The sequence below is a fragment of the Aythya fuligula genome, chromosome 3 (genome assembly GCF_009819795.1).
Source record: "Aythya fuligula isolate bAytFul2 chromosome 3, bAytFul2.pri, whole genome shotgun sequence".
Classification (NCBI taxonomy): domain Eukaryota; kingdom Metazoa; phylum Chordata; class Aves; order Anseriformes; family Anatidae; genus Aythya; species Aythya fuligula.
The window spans coordinates 78,475,794-78,497,257 of NC_045561.1; the positions used below are offsets into that span (position 1 = coordinate 78,475,794).

The following is a 21,464-nucleotide window of genomic DNA, read 5'->3' on the forward strand; positions in this document are numbered from 1 at the left end:
AGTCTGCATTAAGTAGTAGGTTTTAGTGTTGGATAAAAGCAAAAGGAAAAAAGATGTGTTGACAGTTACCACTTTGCAGTAAACATGTTTAAACAGGGTACAGCTTCTCTCTGATTTGCTTTCTTCTCAAAAATGCATTTTTACTGACTAGGAAGGCATGAAAAAAACATTGAACTACCAATCAGTATAGCCTGACACGTTGTCAGGTGTGGGAAGTAACAATATTAATGTGATATGAATTAAATTCCAGCAGCTAAATACATGTCCCGTGTTTTCTTTTGGTCACTGAACTTCTGATGACTTGCACATTCTTATGACATCTGTACCATTTCTTCACCTGTGTCTCATAGTCTGTAAAGTAATTTACTCGTTTTATTTTGGTATTATCCTTTCCACGTTTTCCTGTTTTCTTTAAAGTCATTTATTTCCACTGATGTATGTTTCTTTTGGAGAAAGTAATTTTGAGTTGAGTTTCAGACTTTAAGTTGCTGTATTATTCATTTTTTTTTCCATTTTTTTTTTTGTTTCCATTTTGCTTTTAACATCCTATGTACATCCGCCATTTCCCCTGGCAGTGACATACCAAAGGATCTTTGTCCTCTGTACAGGCCAGGAGAATGGGAAGACCTTTCCTCTGAGAAAGATATCAATCCTTTCAGCAAATTCAAATCCCTTAGCAAGGAAAGGAGGCAACAGAATGGGGATTCATCCATTGTGCCAGGTGCCAAACAGATAAAACCTTCAGATAAGGAAAAGTCTGCTGATTTTGAAGTTCTTCAGTCATCTGAGAGTACAGGTTCAATCAAATCAAAGTCACTGGAGTTTGCCAACAATATCACTGCCACTGAGCATTTGGAAAAGTTTGCTGTGGATCCACACACCAAGGAGCCTTCTGGAGAAAAAAACGTTTCAGACATCAGAACCAAAGACAACTCCCTTTTGGGAGGAGGAGGGGATGATTTTGTAGAACTGGAAAAGACATCATCTCGTGTGGATAGAGGGTTGGACAGGAAAATCTCAGTAATGGAAGGCTTGCTGGCTGACCCCAAGGACTTGGGGAGAACTAAGCAGCAGGTAACCAAACCCACTACAGAAGTCCAGGAGCACTTGACTGTTGATTCCTTGGAAAAAAAGGACAGTGTTGAACCTAAAGCTGACTTAGACTTAGAGCTGTGTGAAAAGCAAGATGTTATTCCAGAAGTAAACAAATGTGTCAGTTCCCCGACAGGTAAGGTGGAGACTGCATTGGACACTAAGAAAGAGCTAGAGAAAGATAAACTTATTGAATTTTACCTCAATAAAGATGGGAATGGGTCTCAGTCATCTGAAGACTTACACAAGGCTGAAATCCAGAAAGGTGAAAACAATAAAGCAATTGGCATAGACCTTACACTTAGCTGTTCAAAGTCCCAAGCTAATGAAGTCCATACAGTTAAAAGTATGGAGCTTGATTCCTGCTGCATTGAGAGGAAAGCACCTTCATTAGAAATCAGCTCAGCAGCAGCAGAGGAAAAGGATCTGAAAGAGTCTGTGGACTCTTCGTTAGTACCAGCTGTAGACAAGACCTGTCAAGAAACACAGTTAGACAATCAATCAGAGATCAGACTGTGGCTGCTGCAGAAAATTCAAGTGCCAATTGAAGGTAGGTCTCTGGTTATCCTTGTTTCCTCTGAGACTTGGACAGCATTATGACGGTAACCTTTTGAATTGATATCCTTCTGCTCTGAATTTCCTCTTTCGATGTATAGTACTGGTCTTTTTTGTTGTTTTTAATCTTGTATATTATAATTTAATATATATATATTTATATTTACAAGGAAAAAACACACCTTTAAACTCCCTAAGCTTCTAGTTTAATAAGTAGCTTGCATGCTCTCTCCGTATTCAGTGATCACTGTTTATATAAACTTCACCTCATATAAACCTCACTGCTGGTTACCGGCTTTAAGAAGGACAATAAAATGTCACCCAGCTGGCATATTGACAGGGACGCATCATGGCATAGGAACTGTCACTCCGTATTCATAACTTCTCTTTCTTCAGTGATGTCGGTCAGCGTATTTCTGATAGAATCCATCACGGTGTGCGTAGCAGCGCTTTGCTGTGAAGCGGCTCCTTTAGTATTCTTGTCACCGCCTCCTTCTGGTGTCTTTGATGCTATGGAAATGCCTAAAGAAGTGGTAAATAGGAGTATATGTAGAGTCTTCTACAGATAGTTTAGTTTTGATTAGTCATTGATTTATTGTAAATAAAATTCAGGAAGTTACTGGAAAGCATATAACAACGTGAAATCTCACTTCAGGTAGCACATTCACATACTGCTGTTTCTGCTACCACCCGGGACATGTGAGCTCTAGTCCTTCCCAGAGCATTAGCCTAGTGAGCTTAATGGGCAAACCCCCAGTTCATGTCAGGTGGTGGAGGGCAATTAGAGTGGAGGTCTTCATTTTAAAAACACTTTTTCTTAACATAATTTTACCTTTCTTTTGGAAGGGTTTAGGTCTTGCTAGTTGTGTGTGTTGATTGGTCTCATTGGAAAACAACAGCAAAACCAGAAGATGGCTGTATGTGTACTCCTATAACTTCTGTAGCAAATTCAGTGCGATTGAGGTTATGTTTTAATAAACATTTTTTCTGTCAAACTGGCAATTTAAGGTACTTAAACCAATCTTATGCTTTACCGTGTACAGACAAAAGGTGTTGGTATAGCTGTTTGACTACAGTAGGAACTGATTGGGCTTGGTGTGTGCGCACAGTCGCTCTTTAGCTGGGTCAGTTTCTTGGACCCACTCCTACACTGAGTAGGAATGAGGGGACAGCAGTGGCATTACCCTTTGCCGTGGGGGTTTGTTGAGCTGGCTGTGATGACCGAGGTAGTCAAGGTCTTCCCTTCTGCTGTCCCCCTTCTTTGCCTGCTTCATGTTGCTGTTTGCACCCAGCCCGATCATCTTAGTGATCTGAGTTACAGTGCTATTCTGTACGCTGCTGTACAGCTGAGGGAGGAATACAGCCCTGATGAAATGGGAATAAATAGCCATAGTTTAGAATGAGCAAGGATTTCTTAAATCATTTTTGCTATTTAATGACATTAGGTTTAATTCCATGTATGATAATTTGAGTCTTCTGTGCCAATATTTTATCAGTTGCCGTAGTTGTACTGTCCTGTAAACAGTCCGTTTCTTCTGTCTCTTGTTCAGATATGCTTCCTTCAAAAGAGGAGAAGAGCAAAACTCCTCCAATGTTTCTGTGCATTAAAGTAGGCAAACCCATGAGAAAGTCCTTTGTGTCTCAGAGCACCACCATGTCTCAACAGTACAGTAAAAAGATAAAGCAACCAGAGTACTGGTTTGCTGTTCCTCGGGAAAGGTAAGCTACAGCACTTAATTTGTAAACGTGTAGTGCTTTCTAGAGCTGAGTGTGTCTTCCCCTGTGTGGTCCGAGGTGTCACATGCAAAAAGGATGCTGAGATGAGGAGAGGGTTGCCCTCGTTTTATTGCATGCCAGAGAAAGGAATGTTTGTTGCTGGTCCAGTTATAGTTTCCAGAGGGAAGGAAGAAGTCAGTAAGTGTCACACAGAAGACGAAAAGGATGATACACCTGTTGCTAGCTTATGGTAAAAGCACTGGGGAATCATCACGGTTTTGGCCATAGTGTAGGAGGTGAGGGAAAGGTGGAGCAGTTGCAGAAGTCCCAGGGAATCCACAAAGGTGCCAGTGTTAAAAACGGGTACCTCAGGTGAGCAAAGGACAAGAAGTGGAAAAGGGAGACTCTTCTAACTGAATGGGTGTGGCTGCTTCTGACTTCGTGCACATGAAAACAAACAAATAAAAAAACCCCACGCATCCCTTTGTGATAAAAATCCACTTAAATGGTCTGTGCCCTTATGTATATATGTATAAAGAGTAGTACTATAGGAAAAAAAAAAAAAAAAAGTAAGGCCTGTAATTTTTCCACATAAATCACCCAGGATTTTTCCCTGGCTGTGAGGAATCACATCCCTGGTCTTTCTCTTGCTAGAAGGCAGCAAGAGCAACTCTCATCTCTGCTGATGAACCAAAATAGGGAAATTAGTGATAACACTTCCAGTGAATAGATACTAAGAAGAAAGAATCTGAATCTGTGATAAATTTCAGTGGTGTGTCTTTAAGATGAAGTTAGTTTATATCTTTTTACATATTTTTTCAGAGTATTTAATTTTATTTTCAAACTTGTAGTATATGCGTTAAGTTAGTGTTTATTTCATATATTTTAGAAACAAATGTTTTAAGCAGACCAGTAGCGTGGAAGTTGCTGACACGGGAGGAGGGGGAGAGGTTTAATCCAGCTGGAATGTGGCCATTGGGAGTGTAGCTGGAGGTAGCTTTTGGTTTGTGTGTTATCTGCTGAACCCGGTCCTTGGCTTCTCAGGGATTGCAAAAGTGTGGGTTCAGAAAATTCTGGCTTGGCGTGCGAGTAAAGACTTCAAGGGGTTAGAGCGATGCTGCAACACAATGCAAGGTCGGTTATTGCTTTGGAGATAGCGTGCCCGGTGTTGAATAAAGCTACCGGGACTGAGGCTGTCTCTGATCATTGTTCTGTGTAACAGCTAAATCTGCTAAAGAAAGTGGGAAAGTAGCTTCTGTATGTCTTGTTTTAAAAGCAGAAAATTTATTCTTAGTGGGGGGATCACACTAATACACAAACTTATGCATTGACAATTGGTTTATTCTTCAGTTTTTAGAACAGTAAAATTAATTTCTGAAGTGAGCTATTGCAGTGTTTGGTCATGTTTGTTGACAAGGCAAATCTTGGCCATCCCATCTGCTGTTTGGATCTTTATCAAAATAGTGGTGAATGTTGCAAGATTGGGTCATTCTGGTGCTGTTCACACACGTCTGTTTAAATAACATGTAGGTGTGTAAAAGGTTGCACAGAACCTGGGGCAAAAATTAAACTTGAGACCCACTTCATCATTTTAATGCAAGATATTTGCCCAATAAGTCGGTGTTTTCTTTAAAGTCTCAGACATGTGTGAAAGCAAACAGTGTAGTTTCCTGATCACTGATGGAATTATTTGTTACCAGTATTACAAAGTATGTGATTACTGGTTTTGCATCTTGAGAGGGTCACGGACAATACGCTATTTGGGATAGCTCTGTGATGTATTTTTGATGCCACATATCAAAATAAATATACTCTGCTTTCAAAACATTTTTAAATTTAGTAAGTTATGTTTGAAAATTTCAGAAATACCTCTCTTGTCCCATTGGCTGTAAAGCAGCATAAATAAAACACTGTCTCTGTAGCTTGTACAGCATCTTCATGTTTCCTAACAATAAAAAAAAAAAAAGATTGTGAAGAAATTAGCATGCATGTCTATAATCACTGTGTAAGTTAAATCACAGAGTCATGGAATGGTTTGGGTTGGAAGGTACCTCAAAGACCACCTAATTCCACCCCTCCTGCCATGGGCAGGGACACCTCCCACCAGACCAGGTTGCCCAAAGCCCCATCCAGCCTGGCCTTGAACACCTCCAGGGATGGAGCATCCACAGCTCCTCTGGGCGACCTATGCCAGTGCCTCACCACTCTCAGAGTAAAGAATTTCTTCCATATGTGTAATCTAAATCTCCCCTCTTTTAGTTTTAGTCCATTGCTCCTTGTCCTGCCACCACACTCCCTGAAAAAGAGTCCCTCCCCAGCTTCCCTGCAGGCCCCCTTCAGGCACTGGAAGGCCTCTGTAAGGTCATTTAACTGTATTTTTCTGTGGCTTATTACTGTTTGGTGTTGAAACAGCTTAGGTAATCAATTGCCAAAATGACTCCATTTTCACCCTGAGCCCTGTGATCTGCTGCTTATACATGACTTCACAGGGTGCTGCGGGTGGCCCGGCGTCACTGCTGACCCCAAGCAGCACAGCTGAGTTAATCAGCGACTCCGGGGCTGCTCTGTGTAGCTTTGCTTAATCCCAGAGGCATTTGTCTTAGCACGTAATGGGGGAGATGGACATCTCTGTCGTCCTATATGAGGATGTCACAGTCTAAGGGAGCTTCTCATCAGGGTAACTGTCTGAGCAGAGAGGCACTCAAGGTTTTGGACAGTAATGAAAAGATCGAGTCTTTTCCTGAGAAGCCTTGCAATGGGTGTAGCTTACAGTATCAGAGGGTGAGTCTGTGTGCTCTGTGGTTTTATGCTCAAGGATATTGAAATGTGATGTAGATTTTTTCTAACTTTGTGGATTTTGAGTAGCAGTAGGTGAGTAATTCTGTCACTCGCAGACTTCCTCAGGCTGTTGCAGAGAATGTCTTGTGCTGGGACAGAGATACTAATGAATAATTTTTCTTTACAAATGTGCATCCTAGCAAATGATGTCCTCATTTTGCATTAAACAGTTCCTCAGTCAAGAAGTAAATTTGTTGGTTGTCTATAATAGAAATTTAGCAGACAGATTTGGTTAATGAATATATATATTTTGTGTTGCTTTGAAATGCATTGCATTAAAATCATGCTGCTGGGAGGGCATCCTCTTTCTTGGAGGTTACTTTTTGTGAGAGCAGGCAGGATTCTCAGAGGAAACATAAAGCAAGGCTCAAACCCTGCTATTTTTTTTTTTTCAGTCTTAGCCACCTCCCCACTGATTTTTGGTTTGGTTTTGGGGAGTCAGATGAGGTTTTTGTTTGTTTTTAATATTTCTATTTCTTTTGGTAGAGCATTATTTTGCTTTGTTGTGACTCTTCTTCATATCTAGTGCATAAAACATTGAATTTAATAGGGTTGGAATTGAGATCTTGAAGAATTTACAGTGTAACTACCTACAGTCAATACTTGTGTGATGCTCTCTGTCCATTTACGCAGAGATTTGCATAAAGAGATGATGATTAAAAAGATCCTGATGGTGAAGTAACTCTTCTGTGCCCTTGTTAATGGAGAGGAATAGGTAACATAAAGCTTAGATTTAGACTCCTTTTGAATTATCCTTGTATGAGTATAGTAGTACTCTTTGATACCTTATAGTCTACGACGAAGTAGTACTTTGATGTCTTATTTATCAGGAGTCTAACAGATGGCCTCCAGGGGTCCCTTCCAACCTCAGCTATTCTGTGTTTTGAGGCCAGGAGCTGTGAGTGGACTTGGAGCCCTTGTACATGTGTCATCAGGATACACAACCCTTCTCACCCATGATCAACCTGAAATCATTCATTTTTGGGAAACTTCTTTGCCTCTACCCCAGAGAAGTCAGATGTTGTCATATTGTGGTGGTGATGTCACTTTGAAAGTCCTGAATTGAAGCACAACTTTGAGAAGAAAAATCATTTACAGTTCCCTCTCAGGAATCAACAGTAGCTTGACAAGTTGATTAATGTTTTATTGAAAATTGCCTTTGCCATTTAAAGAAGTTCTTTTTCAGTGCTCTGCATACCTATTTCTTCTGGCTTCTGGTTCCTGGATGTGGTTGTAGCTATTACCAGGATTCAGTTCCTCTTAATGTGGGCTATCACCAGGGTATTGCTCCTGTAAACTAAGTGACTCTTTTTGCTCTTGGTTTTGTGGCTCTTTATCTAGGCCACGACACCTGCAGTTGAGTACCGTGGGCAGAGTATTCCAGCAGTTCTCACCCACGTGTCAGAAACCCAACCACCAGCGCTTTGTTTGTATGTTCAAGGATTGCACCAAGTATTGCCATCAGTGTGTTAATGCAGAGCTCCGGCTCCAAAATTCAGAACTGTTATCCCGGATCTTTAGGGTCATTCTGCCAAAGATAAAGCACCCATCCTGCAAGCATGCCCTCTGCTTTTGGTTATTAAATACATCCTCCTGTACTTGACTGCGTTGACATCCATACCTGATTGTGCCCAGTTTACTGAACAGTGCAGTGGCATAAATACTCCACCAAGCTTTTGTCTTATACTGATTTTATCAGCAATAATTGTATTGTTTCTGCCAGACTTTTTTTTCAGGGAGAATATTTTTCTGATTGAAGAATATTGAGCTGTTTACGCTTTCTTTTGGTAAGAAACAAATTGAATTTTGTTTTGTTTTGTTTTGGACTGCAGTTCCAGCAGTAGGGAAAACAATCTGTTCTGATCTGAAATGTCTCTGTATAGAAGTCTTCTTGATTTATTTAGAATGGCTACAATGCCATTTCTGAGCTACCTGTTACATGAAAATGATATAAAATTAATTTAATAAAAATGCTGGTCTTGATTTTTATTATATATTTTGGTCCTTCTACTAGTGAAGCTACTGAAGCACTGAAGTAGATCACATTAGGAGTCCTTCCCTGGGAGCTACCCACAGCTCAGGCATGTTACGCTGCTGGCTCTGGTGCTCTGTGGCATCACCTGATCAGCACAGGAGAGAAACAAAGCAGAGAACGAGTTTGCTGAGTGCTACAAAGTTCTGGTAGGGGTGTGCCCCTTCGTGCCCAAAGGAAAATCCTTTCATATAACAGAGGCTGTCAGTCTCCACAACTGGAGATTTTTTTAAAACAATTTAGGCACTTACCTGTAATGATCCCAGATGTTCATCCGGGGATGAAGAAAATGGGCTTGTGTGATCTAAACACACACCCACTGCTGGAAATCTTTGTCAGCAGCACTTGTGATTTACTTGAAGTCACTAACTTCTATTTCCCACATTGTTCTACTTCTATGGATTAAATCATCTTGTGATGTCATATCAGATACTGCATGGAAGCCTAAGCACATGGTATTGCTAAGTGTCAGATCTTTGTCAGCAAAACAAGGATCTCATTTAAACAATTAGTTCTTGAATTAGTTTTGAGATTCCTGTTCTGTTTAATCAAGGGATATCTCAGCTATTCCATGATAATTAGCGCATTATGATTGCAATAGTTATCTCTTTCGTTACTGTTGTTCTTGCACAATGTTTACCCAATGCTAGTTGTCTCCCAAACTTTTAGAGCTGCCCCAGTATTTTTAGTTTTATCAAAAATCAGCATCACCTACCTAGACTTGATTCCCAGCTCTCTTAAAACTTTTAAACATAGACTACACGCACAGGGATAGTTTTTTTGTTTGTTTGTTTGTTTGTTTGTTTTTTGTTTGTTTTTTTTAAAGGCAATATCTTCTCTTTACTCTTTAATATAGTTTGTAGCTACTATAGGAACATGAAGTATTTCATCATCACTGTTATTGAGAAATTTCATGTGGTGGTTGCTCAAATATAAAATCAAAATATTTATTGAGAAATTTGTCTCTTGCAGATGACTGTTGGTAATGTGCTCTTTTATTAATGAGCATTGAGCATGGCAAATACAATTTTTAGGATTCAGGTTGCTCACAAAGTGCTTAAAAATAATAACTCTGACTTTGCTGTCATGGTTTTTAAGTTATGTTCTTTACTCTCCAGAATGAATTTATAACCTTCACCATAAACTTGCTTCATGTTTGCTTTGTTCCCTCTGTGTGTACATTACTATGGGTATATTTGGAAGCACCTTTACTTTGATACTCAACTGTGCAGCAAGTATGTTTCCCCCCCCCCCTTTTTTCTCTTTCTTTAAACAATATCCCATCTTTCAGTTTTGATTTGCATCTCCTAGGTATTTATTTGAATGTTTCTCATTATCATCTTTTGCTTTTGAATAATTTCTTTCTCGAGTGATTAACTTCAGGTTTCTGATCTTGGGCCTTTCCGAGCATTTTTTTTATTGTTGTTAGTACATGACACGCTAATACACATGTGATCACCAGAACAGCTACTGAGATCTATGATACATTTCTTTGCAGCTCTCAGGTTGGCTGTAAGAGTTTCTCAAGCAGTGGCTTTTTTATTTTATTTTTTATTTTTTAGCCATTTGGTAGCTTGGAAATACCAGCCTAACATAATGTCAGAGTTTTATTAACATGGAAGGGATGCTCTGCATCCCATTTCAGAACGACCTCCCTTCTCCAATGACCTGTTTCTCATTTTGTGTTGCTGCTTCTTAAATCTGGAGAGTCTGGATTTATTTACCATCTGCCAATGGTAGAGGAAAACTGAGTTACAGACTACTTAGAGAAACTGAGCATGCACAGGTCCATGGGCCCTGACAGGAAATCTTCTGAGTGTACTGAGGCAGATGGCTGACGTTATTGCAGGGCTGCTTTCTGTCTTACTCTGAAAGGTAATGATAATTGGGAGAGGGCCTTAATAAGTAGGAAGATGAATGCTGCAACCATCTTCTGAAAAATCAAGAACCTGTGGGAACACAGGCCAGTTGTCTCATCGCAGCCGCTGGGAAGATTATGGAGCAAGTCCTTGTGGAAGCTGTTCCCAGGCACAGGGAGGGCAAGGGACGGCTGTCACAGATTTACCAAGGGCAAATTGTGCTTTCCTAAACAGACAGCTGTTTTCATGAAATGGCAAGCTCTGAAAACAAGGAAAGAACAAAGGGTGGTGTTAGTGAAATTAGTAATCTAGAGTATTCTCATAGCCAAATTTGAAAAAAAAAATGTCTGGACAAGAGGGCAACAAAATGGATGAAAAACTGGACTGTGGGGCTTGGAAACTCAATAGGTAATCAAAGTGGCAGCCAGGTGCAAGTGGTTTTCCTTCGGGATTGATACTGTTCAATGTCTTCATCTAGGGTGTGGACAATGGGATAGAGCACATCCTTGTCATTCAGGGGGATGACACTAAATCTGGGATGTGTTCATACGCTGGAGAGCAGGGCTGCCAGTCAGAGGGACCTCAACGAGGAGGCAGAATGTGGTGACTCCACATCAGAAGTCAGGAAATTCAGAGAAGGCAAATGCAAAGCTACACACCTGGGGTGGGGCAGCCCCTGCAGTGTCTGGGGACGGATGGCCTGGGAGCATCGCTCTAGAAAAGGAGCTGGGGAAGTTGAGAGCAACCTCAACATCAGTCATCGTGGCTCTTTGCATTAATGAAGGCAGGCTCATGTAAGGAAGAGCACAGTAAGCAGCTTGGGGAAAGTGGCTATGCCCCTCTTCTTTTGGGTACCTGCTTTAAAATTTAAACAAAATAAAAATGAGCTAGACCTTCTGCGGATGCTGCCTGCATCAGGGGAAATTCTGATTAGATGTAAAAGGAAGCAAAAAACAACATGGTATTAGTTATGCATGAAGCAGGTTGCAGAGAGAGGCTGTGTAAACTCTGTTGGAGATTTTCAAAGATGCAGATGGACAAAATTGAGCAAGCTGCTCTATCTTGGAAGTTCGTTCTGCTTTGAGCAGAAGTTGGAGTAGATGCTCTCCAGAGGTGCCTTACTGCCTAAATTTGTTCTGTGATTCTGGGATGGGAGAATGAATGCTGCTCTCCTGTGACCACCTGCGTGAGCGAGCATGCTTTCCAAACGGTCTTAGCAAGGCAACAGCAGCCACTAGTTTTATTGCCCTCATGTTAGGGTTTGTAGGAATTAAGTAACTAACTTTCCAGAGTAGGATTGCCACACGTGGAATACACAGTGCTCAAGTTAATGCCTTTCTCAGTTAAAACTCAAATTAGTGAGAAGATTGTCATCCTGCTCTTCCTGAAGCTTCTGCAGAACACGCAAAGAGTAATGTGGCATGCTGTGTCAGCTATGGACGTGGGAAAACTGCGATGAGAGGAAAAGATCTTAACTAAAATTAGATGATACAGCTTTCAGAAATGTTCCATTTTCCACTAATGTTAGATCTATGCGAGTCTGCAAGCAGCCACACGGCTTCTTACAAAGCGGGGGAACCCCGGACAGTGGGGAGCGAGACCCTCCTTCAGCCTCTTCCAGGCAGTTACCGGCTGGAGTGATCCAGAAGGCTGATTGCTTGTGCATTGCTGCCTTGAGCACTCTCATAGCTGGGAGTTGTGCAGAGTTATGAACAGCAGCTGAAATTTTGGCTTTGTATCCCAGCACTAGGCATGTTGCTTGTTCTTGGTGAAGGGAGGCTCTTGATGCCTGAGGAGCTAGTACTGGGTGTTCACATACTGCAGCTGTGTGTGCTTGAGTGTCTTACAAGTGTTTCACAGGTACAGTTCTTATTTGATAACAAAAATGTAAATTCATCTGGGACATCTAGTAGCCAGGCACCACAGAAGCATTTGTGAATGTGCAAAGGAGAAGAGAAAAAGCTGATGGCAATGCTGATTTGTTCCTTTTTTTTTCTTTTGTGGTTAGGAGGACATGAGGCAGCAAAGTCAATCTTTTATTCTTTGAGGGTAGTGGAAATGGGCATAAAATCTCCCAAGGCCAAAGTGAGTTAAGCCCCCAGATATCACTTTTACTAGGAATTAACGTAGCCATTCTGAGCCGGCAACAATTTTAGGACTATCACTTCTGCAGTTAGAACTGACGTCAGACTCTAGCCCTTACTGCTAGGAGTGTAGAACAAAACCCATAGACATAATTGTAAAAATACCTGAAATTATATATGTGAACAGAATCCAACAGTTTTGAAATGGTGTTTTAAGATTACTCGTATTAAGTTTGTTTGTGCATACACTATAAATCCAAGTAACATGAAATGTTGTTAAATTACTTTATAATGTGTTCACCATTCGTTGTGGATTTTGTCAGAAAACATCTCTTTAAAGAAAGCAACTGAGACCTGACTACATTTATGAAAATGCATTCGCTGCTGGCCTTATGTCGTTAACCAAGCTGTCAGTAGCGGCTCGTTTTCCTTATGATAGCAGAATGAAGAATTGTGGTGTGGTTAGCCTCTGTAAGTTTTAGAGGGCAGCTAGAAATGTGGTGTAGACTTCATTGATGATACTTTATGGCTCGTTTTATGTGGGAGGTCAAACTATTAAAGTGATTTTTTTTTTCTGGATTTAACTTTTGTGATCATGATCTAACACTGAACCAGTGGGCTTCTTAATATGAGTTGTAGGGGACTGGCTTACTCTTAGTTAGTTAGTCTTTCCGTGCTGCTTTGGATTTGTGTATAGCAAAAGAAAGAAAAATGTATTGTAGGGAAAGAAAGCAGAGAAACCTTCAAGTGCTTCAGGCTGTTAGGTAGAAGGAGCTATTGCTTTGTGTGGTTTGTGAGGGTGGAACTGTGTGGGTATCCTGCGTGTGTCTGGCTGTCCCCTTTTGTCCTTTGGTGACATCTCAGTACTACGTGATAGTATGTTGTTTATGGATCACTGAAAAATGGATGTTTTCTCCTTTTCTGTTTATAGGGTGGATCACCTGTACACGTTTTTTGTTCAGTGGTCACCAGAAATATATGGGAAGGATGCCAAAGAGCAAGGTTTTGTTGTGGTAGAAAAGGAAGAGCTTGATATGATAGACAACTTCTTCAGTGAGCCCACTACTAAAAGCTGGGAGGTGAGTGCTTTCTACCACTTCGTGAAGCGTGTTTGCATCAAGTGTGCATCCTGTTACAAATCTTAGCACTTGCTCTCTTAATGATTTTATAATGTTTCTTTATAATGTCTGTTGCTTCTGATAGAAGCCTTCTACAGGCAGCTATCTCACAAATGTACTCATCTTCCTTCAGTACTCCTTTCTTTTCTCCCTAGAAATGGCAGGCAAACAGCTAACAGCTTTCTGGCTTGCAACTAGTACAAGTTATGTAAATATTTTGGTTATGTTATGTTAGCCATTTGCAAAGCTGAACAGGCATATGTTGTCGGTGTTGCTAAATTCATACGGTATTTATATGCTACTGATAAATTGTCCAAAAAGCATACATGTATGTGTGAACACCAGCAACTTTGTGCTCGTTGAAATGGATTGGTGTGTGATGTTGTTATACCAGACCCTTACTTCTTAGGTGCACACAGAAGTTTACGTGTTAGCTGTAAGAGGGATAGGTTTTATACTCAGACTTTTTGGCTTTTTCATCTGGGAGCTTTTGCTGTCTTAATAACTTGGTGTGCACGTGTTTGCTACCTGTCTGTTTGTCATGCATATAAAATCTAGTTTCTAGGGAAAATAAGCTTGTGTGTGTTTTTCTAATGATATTTATGAACCCTGAAGCAGTTTCTGTGCTGCAGTTATGTGATAAATTTTATATATATATATATATATATACACACACATATATGCATATATATATATGCATATATATATATATATATATATATATATATATAATTTCCTAAATGGGAAGTAGCTTAATGGTGATTTTTAAAGTTATCTGATTACTAGTCTTGAACTGGTTCAAAAAATTCTACTGCCCTGCTTTTTAAGCATTTCTATTTTCAAAGTATGCTAAAAAACAGAACTGAGGAATGGAGCTTGTCATTTGAAATGTAGCAGCAGCACCTCTGATCCTAAATAGCTTTTATTTTTACAGTTTTGTGGTTTCTTGATGGTGCTTTGTGAACTGCAGGATGGAGGAAAAAAAAGTCGTCAGTCCTTGCTTTGTTCAGAGCTGAGTGCAGTCATACATTACATTTGATTTCACTCATCAGTTGCTATTTGTATGCCCTTAAATTCAAAATGAAGGAGGAGGACCAATGATCCAAAGAACAAATGTGGGAGGGATCCAGCTGCACCGGGAGCCTGTCCCTTATTGTTTTATTTAAATATGTAGTGGGGGAAGAATTGGCTGGAAATCGTTTTAAGGTGTGTCTCTTTTGTTTGCAATATATTCAGGCTTCACAAATTTAACGTAGGACTGCCAGGAAATCCCTGGTGGAAGCCCAAATTTGGGCGTGATTACTGTGATACTTTCACTCTCCCTTGTGGGGAAACAGAAAGTGTAATTGTAGAGAAGCATATAAGCAATTTTATCAAAGCGTGTCATGGGCAGTTGCTGTCTGTCATACTCGTGGGCAGGAGCTCTTGCTGCTGGAGCGCAGAAGTACAGTAGATACTCAAACTGGTAGATGATGAAAAAGCAACAAATGTTATTGAATATTCAAATTCTTTACTGTGCTAGACCTGACCAGGAGGAACCCTCAGTGAAGGTATGTTGAACTATGTCCCTATTTAAACAGCATGGATCTGCTCCAGCACTTCTATCCTAGTAAAACATATACGCTGTTTTCAGATGAACTTTACACAGACTATTTCTGCCTTAGGTAGCTTGCTTTCTCCTTCCCATAAAATCTTTAAAAGATGCTGTCAATCCAGTTTCTGTAGTTGTTGATTCTTTTAATTTGCTTTTGTGTGGTCTGTAAATAACTGATTTTGCATCTCACTCTTTTTGCAATTCTTTAGTGTGAAGTTGCTTCAAATGTGTGCTTCAGTTACAGTGAAAAGAGCTGCATTTAGAGACTAAACAGGCATCTGCAGGGAAGAGGGAGCTTTGTGTGTACTTGGAGGTGGTTTTCAGTTTACAGCTGAGTAGTTCTGTGGTTGCCAGTATCCGTAAGGTTGGTTATGTTGTCCCCCAGGTACCTGTTGCTGTTGATTTACTGTGATGCTCCACCCCCCAGCCACCGGGAAGCCTAGAGAACAGTCTTTGTAAGAGGAGTTTAGGTACTTCTGATTTAAAATGAAAAAATATATATATATTCAATTTAAAAATATGAATGGCCTGGGAGATTAGGAGGGAAGATAAAACATTCAGGAGGTGGAGAAAGAATAGGGATAAAAGCAGAAAGACCCATGTTCCTTTAACAGTTTGGGGGGGGGGGTTGTTTTGTGGTAGTTTGTTTGTTTCTTTGCTTGTTTGTTTGAAGTTGGCCTAATTTTACAGTGCAAGCCTTTGGTGAAATTGTCCATGTGAGAAATGCTCTAACAGAGGGTTTCCTCTTGTCTCTGAAGGGCCCAGGACTGGCTGAGCCTGGGCTGGAGGTCAGGGTGCAGCTGCACGGCTCTTCCAGCACCCCAGGCAGCAATACCAGTACTGCCTGTCTTCACTGGGGCATGTAACTTTAATCGTGCAGGCTGGGTTTTGTCCTCTTTTCCGAACCCCTGATGTGGATGTTGGGGCACTGGTGCCCCCGCTCAGGGGAGGCACTGGTGGACGAATGCAGGCTGGATGGAGCGAGCGCAGCGGAGGTGTCGCTCCCGTCCCAGTGGAGCTGCTCGGCGTGACTGGCAGAACCAGGGCTTTGTCCTCCCCACAGCGAGCTCCTCACGAGTCCTGCTCCTACTGCAAAGCCCCCTCTGTGCTTTGTGGTGTGGCTAACCCTGCACCCGGGGTTTGTCGGGTACATTTCCTTCCCCCCGCCATGGGGCAGGCGTGCGTAGGGCCTCAGGGCGTTTTTGGCAGTTGGCAGCTCCTGCAAGTTCCAGCAGTGGTGGCGGAGGCGTGGGGGGGGCTGTGCAAGCTCAATCTTCGGGTGCAGCAAAAGATGTTTAGAAATGGGGTTAGTAGGAAGGTGTGGGGAAGCTCCGCTGAGTGCTCCACAGCCACATTTTGAAGTTCCTATTCCGAGATAACTGCTGTGGTAATAACCTCGCCAAGGAGGGTGATTTAGGGGTTCCCGGTTGTTTCGTAGCTGAGACTCCTTCCTTCCCCTTTTCTTCCTCATCAGCCCCATCTCAGCCCTTGCTGCTGCTTCCTGTTTGCCATGGTGGCACCGGGCCCTAAGCCCAGCCAAAACCCCACGGCTGTGTGCAGCGCGCCTTGTCTCACCTTGCCTGGAGCCCTGTGAGGTGCACTGGGGGACCAACAGCTTTCCCTCCTGCCTCAGGACCCATTTTGGCACCTGCGGCCTGCCCAGGCTGCACGTGGCTCGGAGCGTGTCCCCGTCTCTCAGCACGTTGTAGGCTGCTGCATACTGCTACAGATGGGGGTTAGGTGTATGGGCTTGCCTTCTCGTTTTGTTTTCAGCTTTATAGGGAAAGGTTGCGTGTGGCCTAACTCTAGCTGTGGGACAGAAGCCTGTGCCTCTGTCTCACAAGTATTCGGATTCACACCTGACTGGAAGCATAAATATTGACGCACCTTTTAAAGTATTATTGTGTGTTCTCCACAAAAATTCTTAAGAAAATGAGTAAATAGAAGTTTTCTAAAAGTTGTAAAACTTGCAAAAACTGGATGCTTGGATTCTTACTCAATACATTTTCGATGTGATATAACCGCAAAATATCTGTTAAAGTTGATTTATGTTTGTATTTCTTTGTGATATTGCTTTTGTTTGGGCTTGTATATACAAAAGGGGGGAAAAAAAAAAAAAAAAAACAAAACACAGGAAAAAGCTGGTGGTTTGGAAAAAAGGGAAGTGAAATTTTAAACTTTTTCATATTCTCATGCGTTAACGCCTGAGAAAATAATCCATATTTTCAAGTAGCTGCGCGCGAGAAAACAAAGAAGCTTGCGTCCTCATGTAGATTCCCACAAGGAGAAGATGTGTGCAGTGTGCCTTGGAAGTCGGCGTGCTTTAGCCTCCTGACTCGGGGCCAAGTATGTCTGAGACTGACCACGTGCTGCCACCTGCTCACCTCTGTTTTTATTAATCCCAAAGGACCCTACAGCAGTGGGCGGTCCCTGGGGTGCGAGGACATTCTGACCATGCTAGCCATGCTGTCCTGTACCCTGCCATTTGAGAATTTCCTTACTAAGGTTGCCTGTGCTGGATGTAACCATGCTATACAGTGGTTTTGCTTCACGCAGTGTGACAGAAAAGGAGTATTAATTAATTAATTTGCTTCAGTGGAGGACTGACAGAATAAGAGCTGTTTTTCAGTCTGGACACTTGTTCTTTCACCTCAGATCATTACTGTAGAAGAAGCAAAACGGCGCAAGAGTGTTTGCAGCTACTATGAAGAAGAAGAAGATGATACTTTACCTGTCTTAAAGCATCACAGTGCACTCCTGGAGAATATGCACATAGAGCAGGTATGGCTGGAAAAGAAAAGCAGGTTTCCTTACTAGGTCTGGTGCTGTCTGTGCTGTGTGTGGGTCATTCTACTTTCTGGAGGTAGTATCGATGCTTTTTAAGAGTTTGGAAGATTTGTGCAAGGTCCTGCTTGCTGCAGCACTGGCTCACCTAAAAAGACTTATGTGGAGTTTGAGTTGTGATACTGAGGGCTGGTAGCTTTTTGAGTGCTTGGAGAGGGGGGTGCCAGTTCTGAAAACTTTCACAAGTGATATGAGTGCAGTCAGCTGAGCTTGGAGTACAAGGCCACGTGCATGTGGTGGAGGTGTTAACATGATGGCATCAGCTGCTACCTCGGCAGCAATTTTTCTGTTTCAGAAGCCACAGCAGAGAGGGAATTATCTGTAAGACACTACCCATGACCTAACCTGTTAAATACATAACCATTTCTCCCTGTTCACTGCCCAGCTTGCCCAGCGCTTGCCTGCAAGAGTGCAGGGATATCCCTGGCGGCTTGCATATAGCACACTGGAGCATGGGACTAGCCTGAAGACTCTGTACCGTAAATCAGCATCTCTTGACAGTCCAGTTCTCCTTGTCATCAAGGACATGGATAACCAGGTAAGGAGTGCTTGTGGTGCAGGGGTTGGACTGAAAGGGCAACATTGTTTAAAACAAAACATGATGAGGTGCTAACCATGCTGTGTTACTGAAGTAAGGTCATACTGCAAGAAGGCCTTGGTGTTTTCTTTTATTCTATTTATATTTTCTACTGCTTATACTAAACTTCCAGGCAGGAATCAGCACTAATATAAATAAAACTCTGTAGTTTCATAACTACAAGTGCTCCTTTTAATAGTGCCCATGGAAGTATCTTCCCTAGGTAACTCTGTTAACAAGCTCTCACAAATAAGGCCTCTGTGGAGGTCTAGTACTTCACTAGCTCCTAGAGTCATTGTTCCTCTTGCAATGTGTCTTTTAAACTGAAGGATACAGAAGATTTCCAGGACTACTTGCTCAGTTGGTGTATTGCAGTAGTTGGTTCTTTCAACATGAAACACCAGCTCAGAATGAAATACCAGGAAGCATTTTGAATTTTTTTCTTGAATTTTGCAGTTCTCAAAAACAGTTTAATCCTTTTATTCTGACAGATTTTTGGAGCATATGCTACACATCCCTTCAGGTTTAGTGACCACTACTATGGCACTGGTGAAACATTCCTCTACACATTCAGTCCAACTTTCAAGGTAAGTGGTGTTCAATTTCTCAAATTATTTTGTTGGATTCTACATCTGAAACATTTATGAGACAATTTTATGAAGACAGCATATTTGAGTTTAGAAGACGTGCCAGCTGTTGATGAATGCAGCTAATCATTCATTGTCTCAGTGCAATCCTTTAAACAAAAATGGATGTAATTATCTAAGTGCTGAGAGGACAGTCTGTGAGGGTGAGCAGAGGGCTTCAAGTTGATTGAGGGGCTGAAGTAGGGAGAAGTAAGGAGTCAAAGACTCACCTTGGAAGGCAGTGATATCAAGAGCAGCATATAATTTCATGCATGCTTAGGATCACAGTGATGACAAGCTAGAGATAAGAGTGCCACTGAAATACCCCTTCACGTCCGTAGCTTGTATTTTTCAGTATTGAATACATTGGCTCTTTTCAACAAAATGCCTGTTGCTTTAAAGATGCAAGTAGAATTTTAAAAATTACCAGGGTACCTTGTTCCTAATTTAAATACCTGTTGTTCCTTTTCTTCCTACCTCTTCTTTCTCCCCCATCAAAAAGAAAACAAAATTTATATTTTTTTAAATACCTGCTAAGAAGTCAGCACTCAGTAGTTTTAGAGTGCCAGTATCCTCACAATTCAAGTATATTTGTTTCTTCCCATCCCCAGGTATTCAAATGGAGCGGGGAGAATACCTACTTCATCAATGGAGACATGACCTCCCTGGAACTTGGAGGTGGAGGGTGAGCAAAAGTTTGGTTTTCAAATTGCATAGCTAGCTTTATTTTATCTTTTAATGAGAACAGAGACAACGGTAGTTGCAGGAAAAACTAATGAGTAAAATGGCTGAACTTAATTCTAGTAAACTGTTTAGGACAGATATCTCAGCAATCTGATTTCTGTTACAGACTTAGGACAATCTCCATTGCTTAGAGAGCAACTGATGTTGGGCAAGTAATCTTGGGGAGGAGGGAGGTTGACAAAACCAGATGTTTTGGATAGATAACACTGCTCATTGCTGAAGAGGTTTGCCTCTGGAAGATAATCTGTAATGGCAATTTTGCCATAAACTTCTAGGGTTTCTCACATGGTCTTTGTTAAATGGTATTACTCCGTTGCTCCATAGAACAAGGATGCAGACAGTGATCAACCAGGTCCTAAATTTCAGAAGTCAATGGGTATGAAATCAAGGACTAAGGCTGTGCTTAGAAGCTGCCACCAGACTGTACCATGCGACATCTGGCCATGGTTTGCAGTGGGGGTGCATAAACACCTCTCCTCCTGAACTAGGAAGGAGCCACATCCACAGCCAAGGTGCCAGGGAAGTGTCCCTGATGCCTGCGCCCTGGGACAGCTGGGCCCCAGCCGTGCCCAAGAGGCTGCTCACCAGCAGCAGCCAGAGCCGGTGGCGCCGAAGGTGTGCGCTCAAGGCTCTGTTCTGCTGCGATAGCTGGTATGAACAAAAACAAGCTTGCTTGCAAGTCTTTGCCAGGGTTAAGCCCCTCATGCTCAGTCACAGCGGTTTTCAGAATTGCCTTGGTTCCTCCGTATTGCTCTTCTGTAGCTTCCAGTTGTCTGTAACTGTGACGTATGACCTGACACCTGACGTGTGCTTCCTTTCTAGTGGCCGCTTTGGCTTATGGTTAGACGCAGATTTGTATCATGGGCGAAGCAACTCCTGCAGCACCTTCAATAATGACATCTTATCTAAGAAAGAAGATTTCATAATACAGGATGTAGAAGTATGGACATTTGAATGAAGTACTTACTGACTGCCTTAAGGACTGGATCCATTAGGCACTTAAAAAATAGAAGGTGCGGGCTGCCTCACGTTACACGCTTTTTTCTCAAGTTGTACCAGAGCATGATTACGCAAAAAATAACCAAGGAAAAACAGAGCTGGTTCTGAGAGGCAGTAGGAGACAGAACATTAAAAGACCAGAGGCGTTTTTTACTCCCTCCTCCAACATTCCTCCATCAGAGATGTGATGCTTATGATAACGTTCATGGTGTATAAATTGAAAACTTCTGTAACTGTGAAAAAGATACTGTGGGAAAACTATAAGTGTCTAGTACATTCCATGTGTATTTATGTTCAGTGTACAAAAGCTAACCAAAAATAAAAGGTTACTTCACCAAAATCTACAGCATACTGTTTGCCATGGAAAAGGATCAGAAGTAGGTGTACACAGCACTTAAGGGAACATGTTTTTAAAGTCTTTTTTATTTATTGTTGTTGTATAGCAGATTTTTTTTTTTTTTTGTAAATGTATTGGGTATGTTTTTTTCTTTAATGTTTCAGACCTCAATTTAATAAATAATTTCTATTCAGGTAGGTTTCTTAGGCATTGGCATTTATTCTGAATCAATTTATTTGATTTCTGGAGTTAATTTTTATATTTTTATTTTGTACATGAGATTCAGTTTTCATTTTACCCTAATAAGAGGGTTTGTTTTCTGGCAGAAACACTTGAGTGCATAATTCTGGATTTCTCGGAGATGAGGGAGAAGGTGGTTAGTGCTTCTCATTAACTCTGCTGCCATGTTCCTGTTAACAGATCACTGTTTTGGCAGCGTATGGAGACGT

The 21,464-nt window shown here is 41.5% G+C and overlaps 1 protein-coding gene across 7 annotated transcripts in view; it reads left to right on the forward strand.

Annotated features, from left to right (window-relative positions):
• NCOA7 (nuclear receptor coactivator 7) overlaps positions 1–20,880 on the forward strand; it is an 86,797-nt gene extending 65,917 nt beyond the window's left edge. For 4 of the 7 annotated variants that reach the window (XM_032183746.1, XM_032183748.1, XM_032183747.1 and 1 more), the window contains exons 9-16: positions 576–1,642; positions 3,198–3,366; positions 13,108–13,255; positions 17,544–17,669; positions 18,118–18,270; positions 18,801–18,896; positions 19,547–19,620; positions 20,502–20,880. In XM_032183746.1, coding sequence (XP_032039637.1) covers positions 576–1,642; positions 3,198–3,366; positions 13,108–13,255; positions 17,544–17,669; positions 18,118–18,270; positions 18,801–18,896; positions 19,547–19,620; positions 20,502–20,637 — 1,969 coding nt within the window. In that variant the 3' untranslated portion in view covers positions 20,638–20,880. Of the gene's footprint in view, positions 1–575; positions 1,643–3,197; positions 3,367–13,107; positions 13,256–14,715; positions 14,845–17,543; positions 17,670–18,117; positions 18,271–18,800; positions 18,897–19,546; positions 19,621–20,501 lie in introns of those variants that run through there. The other 3 variants (XM_032183751.1, XM_032183750.1, XM_032183752.1) reach the window with 3 other exon arrangements.
• The last annotated feature ends 584 nt before the right edge of the window (positions 20,881–21,464 follow it).